This window comes from Lupinus angustifolius, chromosome LG03, assembly GCF_001865875.1.
Source record: "Lupinus angustifolius cultivar Tanjil chromosome LG03, LupAngTanjil_v1.0, whole genome shotgun sequence".
Classification (NCBI taxonomy): domain Eukaryota; kingdom Viridiplantae; phylum Streptophyta; class Magnoliopsida; order Fabales; family Fabaceae; genus Lupinus; species Lupinus angustifolius.
The window spans coordinates 222,178-234,259 of NC_032011.1; the positions used below are offsets into that span (position 1 = coordinate 222,178).

The window sequence follows — 12,082 nt, forward strand, 5'->3', positions numbered from 1 at the left end:
GCCATAATTTGTGTAGTTGTTGAGTGGTTAACAAACCAATTGAGGAGGTTCCTAAAGAAGAAAAATGGTTTGTTTATTGTATGGTGTAGAATTATTAGAACCTTTAAAATTTGAAATGAAAGTTGATTTGACTTATTTGGTATTGGTTGTGTAGTTTTCATACCATTTTTTTGTTTATTGTTTTTGAAAGGCACATAAGGAAAAAGATGTCCTTGTCCACAATTTGTTGGAGGTTCATAAATTAGTCCACATGTATGGTTCAAACATGAGGAACATAAGCCCATTTCTTGCCACCAATATCACTTGTGGATTCTAATGAAACACAAATTTGATGGACAAACAAGGATGGATTATTGAACTGGGTTTACTACTTTAGGTGACATTGGAAGAGTCTTGCTATGAATTATAACCGTTCAATAATTGACACGATAGAAAACCACTAAAGCACAATCAGATTGGTTATCAAAGTATAATTTAATTTAATTTAATTTACTGAAAAGAGACATGAATGACTGAGTGCAATTATTGAAAGGCCTTAGCATAAAAAAATTCATAGTGGAAATTATGGAATCAATGCACTTGTTGCCAACTACAGATGTTCAACACAAAATTACTACATGCTTTAGCTCATTCAACTCCATGTAAATATATTAGATGTGAACGTATGAAATGTTTCACACCAAGAGTATATTAAATTAAATCCACAAAAATAGCTTCAAAAGAAATTTGGTAAATCATTCTTATTATTGATAAGCTTGCAAAGACTTTAATCATTTTTATGCTGTATTTAAAAAAATAATAATTAAGGGATATTATTACCAAATTTTAATCTGCTTATCATTAAAGTGTTTCAATTTAATATTCCTTCTTACAATGTTAAGATTTCCCCATTAAATCTTTTCCTATTTGGTACAATTTTTAAAATTTATCCATTTATTATTATTCATATATATAATCAAATCTCCAAATCGTTACACCAGATTAAATCTCAATATGTTTATTATTTTTTAAAAGAATCCTAGTTATGATTTCTCTCATATATTCTCAAGAATTCTTGATTTTTACATAAGCCATGTGACATTTTGAAGCAAATGAGATCTTAAATAAAATATGTTTGATTTGTGGCAAAAAATCAACCATTTATATATAGTGAAACATCCAAAAAAAAGAGTGTTTTGAAGGGGATTAGTACCGGTTAAAAAATATCTAATAAGTTAAGGACTTGCAAATTCAAGAGTCTACATAAAAAATAACTCACCTCTTGCTATAAAGTCTTGTAATCAGTTTTCCAATACCAGAAAAATAACACCTGTGTATTATTGCCCTTTTATTTTTTTGGAACCATATTAAATTTTGGGACCTTATTAAATAAATCTCATCATTTTTTATCTTCTATAAAAACAAATTCCTTTTATATCTAGTTTCATCTATTTTCAAAGAATTCTTAATTCTCACGAATGATACTTAGCATTACTAGCTGCAATTTTTATGCATATGATTCCCATAAATACAAATATCACTCGAGAATCTGGATGCAGTAGGCATAAATCGGAAATGGTCCAATTTAGAATTGACTCGTGAATAAATATTTTGAATTACTTTTATATTTTACTAAAAGTAATTGCACATTAATTAAATAATTAATATAATTCTATAGATTAAATTAATTTTTACAACAAATTTCTTTAAATTTTTAAAACTTCTACCAGCTTGATTTTGAAAGGCACACACAATAATTTACATTTATCACTCAATAGAAACATATTGTCTTAACCAAATTAGATTTGAGACATAATTGTTCTTTTATTCTAAAATTTGTATAATTTTACATAATTTGTTTTTTATTAGCTAAAAAGGTAAAAATGAATTAAATATATAATAATTTTATATTTTGTAATGAATGAGAATGATTGTGTTTTTTATTATACAATATATTGTGATTTAAATACTAATAAAGAAGAGAAAAGAGGTGATGTTTAATATTGTCACAATAATAATTCTGTCCTTGTTGATGATGATGAACATGAAGTCCTCACCCTCTTGTTACATTCCCACCTTTCTGATAAAATCCATTTTGATATTTTCTTCAATTTGTGGCATTTGTATCTTTATAATAATGTTATTCTTGTCAACAACAAAGTTACTAGATACAAAATATTCAGTACAAGATGTGAGTGCACCAACAAGTATTGAACATCTAGTGTTTGGACTTGGTTCAGGTAGAACTTTATGGCCTAAGAGAAAACAACATGTTAAGCTCTATTGGAAACCAAATCAAATGAGAGGATGTGTATTCCTTGGATCTCTCCCACATCAACAAGACAATGATACTTCACTTCCTCCTCTATGTCTCTCTTCAAACACTTCTCAATTTCGTTACACTTGGGGACCCACTGGTCAATTATCAGCAAATCGTATGACACGTATGGTCAAAGACATAGTACACATGAATTATTCTAACGTTAGATGGTATGTTTTTGGTGATGATGACACTGTTTTCTTCCCTGACAATTTGGTTAAAACATTGTCAAAATATGATCATAGACTTTGGTATTATCTTGGTGCACCTTCTGAGAGTTATTTGGCAGCCAATGCTTTTAGCTTTAAGATGGCTTTTGGTGGAGGTGGCATTGTTATCAGTTCTTCTCTAGCACAAGCGTTAGCCAAGGTTGTTGATTCATGCTTACAAAGGTATCATAATCTCTATGGTAGTGATGCTAGGACTTATTCTTGCATAACTGAGCTTGGTGTGGAATTAACACAAGAACCCGGTTTTCATCAGGTAATAACAATAATATTCATTATAATCAATGTAGGATCATTAGATGTAATGCTAAAAGTTATAAGGAATATACTTTTTTACCACCTTTTCCCCTTGTTGTTGATTAATATTGTGATTATGAAATTGGATTATTAGGTTGATATGCTGGGTAATATCTTTGGCCTATTGGCTACACATCCAATAAGTCCCTTGTTGTCGCTACATCACGTGAATCAGACATATCCCATATTCCCAAACATGACAAATATAAAAGCTTTACAACATTTATTTAAAGCTGTAAATGTTGATTCTCAAAGGATCCTTCAACAAACAGTTTGCTATCACAACAACTTTTCATGGACCATTTCAGTGTCATGGGGTTATGCTGTTCAACTTTTCCCATCCAATATGCCTTTGCCAGATATTCTCCGTACTCCACATACATTCCAGCCCTGGAGAACAGAAGGAAATATTATGGAAAATGCATATAATTTCAACACAGTAGCACTTCAGAATGACACATGTCAAAGGCCCATTATTTTCTATATGGACACTGTTTCTTCTGGTAAAGATGGCACCATCATAACCACTTATTATAGGAAATCCTTTCAAAACTGCTCATTCCACATTGCACCACTAAACAAGCTTCAACTCATCAAAGTGTTTTCAAAGAAACTAGACCTTGACATCAATCAGGTAATCTATGTATATATATATATATATATATATTAAACATTGGTTTTTCATTACACCTACTTAGTAAGATGCTTTTACATTAGTGGTACATATATAGTACATTTTTTGTTTTGTTACATGATATGATGATGGTACTTATTTATATTGTACTATAAATTGTTTATTTTTTGTATTCAGATACGGAGTCCAAGAAGGCAGTGTTGTGATATATTACCCTCCAAGAAGGCAGTGTTGGAAGTTGCAATTAGAGAATGCAAAGATGGAGAACTGATTTTCATGCCTTAACATAATAGGTGTATTAAATCTCTTTTGATATACCTTGTCAGAAGGCACCATTCAAATGAATATATCATTGCTAGTGTGTATGGTATAGCCCTGATTAAGGATTGATTGATGACATATCTTTATCATTACTTTTAGCATTGCATGATGAATGGTGAAGATGTGTATTGTAGACCATTAAACATATCTCTCCAACAATTTCATTTTTTATGAGAGTTCTTCTGTTAAACATCATGTCTTATATATATTTTTCCTACTTTTTTTCTTATAAATCATTCGGTGTCTAGTCTAGACAATATAAGGATTATGTCAACTAATCAAATTTTGTTGAAGAATCTTTTATCCACTGCTGGAACCTAGCTTCTTGTAGCCCCTCATATGCTGATTTCACCGTTTACATGCCTGTTGTGATATATTGCAAACTAATAGATTTACCATTATACTCCCTCCCTATAATAAAAATGTGGTTGATTAAAAAAACTATAGCACATGTATATAAAAACCAGGAAAAGGAAAAACAATTTGGAGGTGATGGACTGGTGTTATGAAAAAGTCTATCTCAGTGTCGGCCTCTATAAATATATTTAAGATGTTTACATCTATGTCAACCTAGTAAAAATGTATTTGTTCAAAGTTATAAGGTTTGTAGTATTGGTTTTGGTATACAATATTAGGTTTTATGTGGTTCATAAATCTTTATTATTATTATTACAAAAACTTCTTTTATATAGAATCTGTGATACAAAATATGTAAGATAAATGATGGGACCAAGTAAGCATATTTGAAATGGCCACTGAGAAGAAAGGGTGTGGTGAAGATTTAAAGGAATGAATCCATCTTTGAATATTCAATGTTCAAAATGTGAAGCCTCAAGTACCCAACTTTGACATAGTGAGCCTAACTTGCTAGTTAAAATGGCAATACAAAAAGTCAACCTATATTACTTTTTCCTCCAACACAAATCTAAAGGATTTGCTCTATAAATATCTTCTCCAAAATCCCATAACATACAAGCACAAATATTTGTAATCACCTTCACACTAAAATGTCTTCCTCAAAGCTCATTAGCACTATACTCTTCTCAGTGACCTTATCTCTCATTCTCCAATCCTCTTTTGGAGCTGACCCTCTCTTCCATTTTTGTTCAAACTCTGAAAACTTCACAGCTAAAAGCCCATATGAAACAAACTTAAAAACCCTTATCAACTCACTTATCTACAAGACCCCTTCAACAGGTTTTGGTATTGGCTCAGTTGGCCAATATCAAAACCAACCTGCATATGGTCTTGCCCTATGCCGTGGTGATGTTTCAACCTCAGAATGTAAAACTTGTGTTTCTGAGGCATCGAAAGAAATCCAAAACCGTTGTGAATACAACAAAGGTGCTATCATATGGTATGACTATTGCATGTTCAAGTACTTGGACAGTGATTTCTTTGGAAAGATTGACAACACAAACAAGTTCTATATGTGGAACTTGAATAATGTTAGTGACCCTGCCACCTTTAACTACAACACTAAAGAGTTATTGAGCCAACTTGCTCAAAAAGCTTCTGTGAACACTAAATTATATGCAACCGGAGAGGTGAAGCTTGATGAATCAAAGAAACTTTATGGGTTGACTCAGTGCACAAGGGAACTTTCTAGCATTGATTGCAAAAAGTGTCTTGATGATGCAATTAGTGAACTTCCAAATTGTTGTGATGGAAAAGAAGGAGGAAGAGTTGTGGGTGGAAGCTGCAACTTCAGATATGAAATATATCCATTTGTCAAAGAATAAATACACCAATGTTATGCCATATTCCCATTAATATGTAATAAAACTTATGCCTGAATAAATAAATTATGTGATGTATGAAGGAGGAAGAGCTAGACTAATTACTTTAAAGTTGATATAGCAATTAACTTTGTACTTTACATGTGTACATGTTCTAGTCAACATTGTTGAATATTAAATTGATGCATTGTATGTTTTTGGTGATTAAAAATAAAAAAGAAGAATCCGACCTGCCGGATTCGAACCAGCGACCTAAGGATATCCTGAGGGTAAACCCACTACAGTCCTCCGCTCTACCAACTGAGCTAAGGTCGGTTTTATATTCCATAGTCTTGTTTATTAACTATGCTTTCTCTCACTGTTGTTCAAATATACACTTATTCATATATCCTTAAGTGATGATTTTCTAAAATGTTTCAACTAAGATAATATAAAGAAAAAATTAATAATAAAACTAACAGGTTACAACATTTGTTTCCTTCCTTTTAATTTAGAAGTAATAAAAACAAATAATCAATTGCTAAATTTGCTATATTGAAAGTCCAAAGAGACATAATAATGATTCAGTTAGATATTCTTATGTTCATTGACAGAAAACTATTACATATTTCAGAACTTTAGAAGAAGCATGTAACTAACATTCTCAAACACTTATGTAAGCAACCAAAAGAATAATGAACCCAAGCAACAAAATAGCAATGCAATTCAAGTTTTTTAATTAGACAAAAGAAGTGGCTGCAAGGCCATGATGTAAAAGGTTATGAGCAATTGCATCTCTAGCATTCATGGAGTTCACTGATCTCAAAGCAACCTCAGGCACCATTTCATCATCTACAAGATCAAACTTTAGCTTAGGATCCATTTTTTCACCCTTCAACTCACATATATTATGCAACACACAACAAGCTCCAAGGACATCAGGCAAATCTTGTAGCTTCACCTCAGTCCTCTTCTGCAAGCAACACCACCTCCCTTTTAATCTTGCAAATGCATCCTTTGCAACCTTCTGAATCTCTCCAATCTTCTCATTGAAACCATGCTGAGTCCATGTAACATTCTTATGAGTATAAGGCACCAGAACCCAATCCATCAAAGGGTAACTTGACCCTCCAACAATCCACACACCTTTCAGAATCCCTCCATTATTAGCCCTTTGGTTAAGGGCAGATTTCTCTAAAACCTGATCATCAGGCATTGAACCAGGCCAACCGATGCAAACATCACTGAATACTCCTCTTGGATCAACAATACCCTGAATAGTGATTGAATAACAAGTCTTCTGATTCCTCTCTGTGTGCCTCTTGTTAAAATAAGCACCCACACTAATCTTAGGAGCTATGATAGGTACATGAGATGTATACATTGACCCCACCACATTAGGAATCCCAGAAATGGACTCAAACTCACCCTTCATCTTTCTCAAAGAAACCTCATCAGGCCACTGCAGATACTTTGGCATGAGCACATTCTTGATTGCTGTACAAACCTCAAGAACTAGCTTGTGACAAGTTGATATGCCTAAACCAAATCTCTTAGACACAACTCTAAGTGGGTCACCTGTGGAAAATATGTCATAAACATGAAAATTTTGATAGCATAGAGTGTCCTTTAGCCATTTAGAAAGAAGATAGAGATAAATATATAGTGTTTAGGGTTGAAATAGAGAAGCACAGTTACCTGTTGCCAATCTCCACAAACAAACAGCAACTCTTTGCCTCACAGGAATTGCATTTCTTAAAGTAGTGTCCTCTTTCACAATTGCTGAATTCAACTCCTCACAAATCAGGTCAAACGTTGACCTTCCCATCCTAAATGCTTTTTTGAACTCATCTTCAGGAAAATCAAACCTGTTACATTCATCCCACCATGCTCCTGAACGATCCTTCACCCAAAGCCTCCTCTGTGGAACCCTTTCTTTTGAATCAAACCCTTCTTCAGAAACTGCAGCAGCAGCAACAGCAACAGTACTAGCCATGTTCCTAGTTTTCTTTCTCTTAATATACTCAGATTCTTGGACTTGGTTGTAATAGTCATCCATATATGAAGAATATTGAAGCATGGCTTTGGTCTTATTCTTAAAGTTTGTATCCAATGATTTATTCTCTTCCTTGGATACCTCATTGAATTGTTGTTGATCAAGTTTTTCTTGTTCTTCAACCAAGAGCAGTGAGGTGAGTATACCCTTTAACTCTCTCTTCTTCTTATTCCTCTTGTTGTTGCTTGTTCTTCCTCCTCCTTCTTGGTTGTTGCTATTGCTGTTGCTTGATTCATCATCGTTGATTTGTCTAGTACGCTTCTTGGTGTTGGTGATGGTGTTGGTGGTGTTATTGTTGGGGTCATTCTGATTGATTTGGTCGAATGAAGTTTGAAGCAAGGTGTATACGTATGAAAAGGATTCAGGGTCTGAAAAAGTTGGAAGTTTCATGAAGACAAAGTCACAAAGGTTACAACAACTAAACAAGGACAGAGACAGAAAAAACAAGCATTTCACCTCTCATATTTTATAATGTTAAATTATGCATGTGAAGTGTGAACACACAACCTTCTAGTGTGAACGCAGGGATTGACATTTTGAAGAGATGCCAATCAAATAAATATCATTTAGCTCATTAATTAATTAATTATTAATGTTAAATTATCCATTTTAAACTTGTCTTCATTAATAGTGTAAAGATATATACATAATCAGTATATCATTCATTATTTATTTTAATTATTTTTTTATGAAAGAGTTAATAATGATAAAAAATGAATGATGGATGATACAATGACAATGTAAAAAATACTTACACTGTCATTATATACATCTTTTTATCATAAAAAATTGACTTGCACGCCATCAGTTCCACAATCATAAGTCCTTCTTAGTTTGTCCCATAAGGCTCAACTTCAAACAATTTTTGGTGTGCAAATATTTATAAACTTCAGGGACAGATATTAGATACATATTTCAATTCTTGTCTCATTTTCCTATCACAGTCCAATGAGAAAATGATACTAAATTTTAAAAAAATTATAAAAACATAAATTAACATTTTATATTACTTATATAAAGTTGATTGATATAAATATAATGTTAAGAAAAGTGAGAAGCCATGTCAAACTCTCCATGTGTTACCATTTTGTAGTGACTAATCACGTATGAAACTTGAATGGTTAGTACAATAGTGAAACAGTTTGGATTAGTTTTGACATATTTTCCACGATCGGTAAAAGTGGTTGTAGATTAGATTAATTGGTTCAGCCTTTCTCTTTAGTGAAACCCATCTCTCATTCTTCTCATATTTTAATATTTCTTTCAATATTATCTTTTATATATATATATATATATCAAATTATTGAGAATTATGAAGAAATGTCATTGTCGGTTTGGTAATCTATGATCTTGACATCCTAACAACAATGATGAGGAAGAAAGAGCTTTACCTAACAAACACTGTCAAATATCAAACGGACTTAGCATTCCAAGTTCCATTGATAAGGTAGGTACTATTGGACTATTTCCAAATTATAAACAAAAGGGTGGCTAAGTATAATATAAAAATCATAAATTGATATAGTAGTAGTAGTAGCGTGTAACATTAGTCCCTACATTAAAGAGGTGTACAAGTCAAGGAATCTGCCAACAAGTATTTCTTCTAAGCTAGTAGTAGTAGACTAGTAGTAGTAGGTGAAAGTATTCTCAGCTTTCTCTTATTTAATTTTTCAGCATCATCAATTATCCCATCATCTTTCTCATTGATTCATAAGCAAGAAAAGGTATATTACAAAGGTTTCATTAGAGCATTATATATACAAATTCTAGATGACTCCTAAAAAGATTACATGGAAGTCTTGCATATTGATCTTAGACTGTTGCAAGATTAAATGTCCATTGGAGGAATCAAAGAAACATGTTTTAAAAGAAGGTTCTTTTAAGAGGCTATGCATGTCAGATGCAAGCAATCCTAGTTCCAATCATGCCATAAATGTTGAAGATCTTTCAATTTCTCTAGCTGGTTCAAAATTGTATGCATTCGCACTAGAGGAGCTAAGAGAAGCTACACATAATTTCTCATGGAGTAATATGCTAGGTGAAGGTGGGTTTGGACCTGTGTACAAGGGTTTTTTTGATGATAAACTTAGGCCTGGTTTGGACCCTCAGACTGTAGCTGTCAAAAGATTGGACTTGGATGGCTTGCAAGGTCACAAGGAGTGGCTGGTTAGCTTTCTTAACCACATTTTCAAAAAATAGATTGCCCCTTCATTTCTTTATTAGTCACTAATCACTCTAAGATTGGAATTTTTCTTCATACTGAAATGCACTTATCAATAGAACATGTTTGAAATCATGAAGGATTTTTGTTGTGGCAAAATATTCTTTAAGAACAGTATTTTTGGTGTTTCATGCTTTGAACTTCTTTGTGTTCTCCAATTTTTTACAATAATATATAACATGTCATAGAAGAACTAATGGAAATCCAAAATCTCAAACACTGTTATTTACTAACTTGGAACATCTTTTTTATTTGTAGGCAGAAATTATGTTTCTGGGGCAATTAAGGCATCCACATCTTGTTAAGTTAATAGGATATTGTTATGAGGATGAGAACAGGCTTTTGGTATATGAACACATGACAAGAGGCTCTTTGGAGAATCAACTTTTTAGAAGTATGTTGGAAAGTTCAACTTATCCTCATCCTTTCTCACTTTCTCACCACAAGTCATGAGTGAAATATAGTATAAAGTCACAAGGTCATTTATGTCTCTATTTATGATCAAATGATTGGGATATTCTGTTGTTTATAATCAAGCACACCTTATTGTTTCAAATTTCATAGACAAAAAAGACTTGGGAAACTATTTCTTAGATCAAAAAACACAGTTACATGATCAAGATAGCTGATTATCAACCACAAATACAAGAATTTGGAAATTAACTTGTTACCAAAAATAAACCAAGCCTTAAGGCCTGCTTCTTTTGTTGATTTGTTGTAATACAAGCAGGATATTCCGGTACGATGCCATGGTCAACTAGGATGAGAATTGCACTAGGAGCTGCTAAGGGACTTGCCTTCCTTCATGGAGCAGATAAACCAATAATATACAGAGATTTCAAAGCTTCAAACATCTTACTAGACTCTGTAACTTTTCTGCTCTGTTCTCTCTATGCATATCTACACATATATTGAAGCAACATGTTGCATCTTCTATTCCATCTTCCTTATGGCTATAGTTAAGAAATGGAGAAACTACACTCAATTCCTTAACACTTGACTTAATTACACACACACCCCTTTTATATGGTATGTCATATGTAGGATTTAAGTCAAACTTCAAAAGATTTTAGTCTAATTTTCTGTTAACAAATTAAATCCATGACCATTCTTTTCTCTCTATCTCTCTCCAAATGTAGGATTTCACAGTTAAACTCTCAGACTTTGGGCTAGCTAAGGAAGGCCCAGAAGGGGAAGAGACACATGTAACAACACGCATAATGGGAACACATGGCTATGCTGCTCCTGAGTACATGATGACAGGTATAGATCACCATTTACCAATGTTCACCAATGATATTTGAAGCTAGAGAGAGACTTGTATAGGCGTTTGTGTATAAGTTTGAGTACTAAAGGTAACTCATTTCATAATTTTCAGGTCATCTTACCACTAAGAGTGATGTGTATAGCTATGGAGTGGTACTATTGGAATTGGTAACAGGAAAACGTGTAGTGGATAAGTTACAATCAAATAAAGGGAGGAGCTTGGTGGAATGGGCAAGGCCTATGTTGAAAGATCAAAGCAAGTTGCATGGTATCATAGACCATAGACTGGAAGGAGAATTCCCAATGAAAGGAGCTATGAAAGTTGCTATGTTGGCTTATAAATGCTTGAGTCACCACCCACATACAAGGCCTACCATGTCTCATGTGGTCAACATATTGGAGCCACTTCAGGACTTGGATCATATTTTCATTGCTCCATCTGTGTATGTCTCCCTAAGTGAAAATCACAACAAAGATACAAGATTGGAACATAGATAAAAGATACAAGATTTGTTTCTTGACATGTTCATCTTATAGCTACTTAATAAAAGCTGTGGCCAGAAATAATTTAAAACTAGTTAATAAAAGTTCCTAGTCTTATTCTATGAATCCAATAGAAGGGTCACCTTTTTGGCCCCAATATAAAGTCATCATGTGCATCATCTTGCCTTCATATACAAATGTTTTGCTTAGTTTCTAATTGCCACAACCTTGACTCATTCTTGGTTCCATTACTTTAATGATTACAAATACTCATTAGAATTTGATTCTTAATTATCCACTACAAACAAAAATGCCTCTTCTGATTCTTTACGGCAACAATATTGCCTAAGGTGATAAACACTTCTAATAAGCCATATTTATCGTGTGCAATATTCCATCCTAAATCAAAGTATAATAAATCAAAGTATTATATTTTTTCATGGAAATTTGACACCAACAATTCATCATACTATATGTATCTAAAATAAATTTGTAACAATTAAATGATAAATTGAATATGGCTATATATTTGAAATAGATTGTGCCCATGTAGATTAAGT

General features: G+C 32.8%; 4 protein-coding genes and 1 non-coding gene across 5 annotated transcripts; 3 read left to right on the plus strand and 2 right to left on the minus strand.

Annotated features, from left to right (window-relative positions):
- On the plus strand, positions 2,024-3,942 carry LOC109342238. The gene is made up of 3 exons (XM_019580262.1): positions 2,024-2,782; positions 2,918-3,457; positions 3,635-3,942. The coding sequence occupies exons 1-3, from the start codon at positions 2,024-2,026 to the stop codon at positions 3,740-3,742; spliced, it is 1,407 nt and encodes a 468-aa protein (XP_019435807.1). The 3' UTR covers positions 3,743-3,942.
- LOC109342692 (cysteine-rich repeat secretory protein 38-like) lies at positions 4,695-5,633 on the plus strand. Its single transcript, XM_019580649.1, is given in 2 exon segments — positions 4,695-5,472; positions 5,474-5,633. Coding segments are annotated over 2 exon segments (765 nt in total). The 5' UTR covers positions 4,695-4,785; the 3' UTR covers positions 5,552-5,633.
- TRNAY-GUA lies at positions 5,742-5,832 on the minus strand. Its single transcript is given in 2 exon segments — positions 5,742-5,777; positions 5,796-5,832. It is a non-coding gene; the product is annotated as a tRNA-Tyr (tRNA).
- LOC109342685 (putative nuclease HARBI1) lies at positions 6,183-8,004 on the minus strand. Its single transcript, XM_019580640.1, has 2 exons — positions 7,195-8,004; positions 6,183-7,074 (listed from the first exon to the last, which is right to left on the minus strand). The coding sequence occupies exons 1-2, from the start codon at positions 7,940-7,942 to the stop codon at positions 6,236-6,238; spliced, it is 1,587 nt and encodes a 528-aa protein (XP_019436185.1). The 5' UTR covers positions 7,943-8,004; the 3' UTR covers positions 6,183-6,235.
- On the plus strand, positions 9,283-11,566 carry LOC109342687 (probable serine/threonine-protein kinase PBL8). The gene is made up of 6 exons (XM_019580642.1): positions 9,283-9,718; positions 10,032-10,167; positions 10,504-10,640; positions 10,913-11,036; positions 11,152-11,473; positions 11,527-11,566. The coding sequence occupies exons 1-6, from the start codon at positions 9,323-9,325 to the stop codon at positions 11,531-11,533; spliced, it is 1,122 nt and encodes a 373-aa protein (XP_019436187.1). The 5' UTR covers positions 9,283-9,322; the 3' UTR covers positions 11,534-11,566.

Coding starts and splice junctions, on each gene's coding strand:
- LOC109342238 (XM_019580262.1), top strand. CDS start 2,024: ATGAAGTCCTCACCCTCTTGTTACATTCCCACCTTTCTGATAAAATCC. Junction 2,783..2,917: donor AAGAACCCGGTTTTCATCAG/GTAATAACAATA, acceptor TTGGATTATTAG/GTTGATATGCTGGGTAATAT. Junction 3,458..3,634: donor TAGACCTTGACATCAATCAG/GTAATCTATGTA, acceptor TTTTGTATTCAG/ATACGGAGTCCAAGAAGGCA.
- LOC109342685 (XM_019580640.1), bottom strand. CDS start 7,942: ATGAAACTTCCAACTTTTTCAGACCCTGAATCCTTTTCATACGTATAC. Junction 7,075..7,194: donor TTTGTGGAGATTGGCAACAG/GTAACTGTGCTT, acceptor TATTTTCCACAG/GTGACCCACTTAGAGTTGTG.
- LOC109342687 (XM_019580642.1), top strand. CDS start 9,323: ATGACTCCTAAAAAGATTACATGGAAGTCTTGCATATTGATCTTAGAC. Junction 9,719..10,031: donor AAGGTCACAAGGAGTGGCTG/GTTAGCTTTCTT, acceptor TTTTATTTGTAG/GCAGAAATTATGTTTCTGGG. Junction 10,641..10,912: donor CAAACATCTTACTAGACTCT/GTAACTTTTCTG, acceptor CTCCAAATGTAG/GATTTCACAGTTAAACTCTC.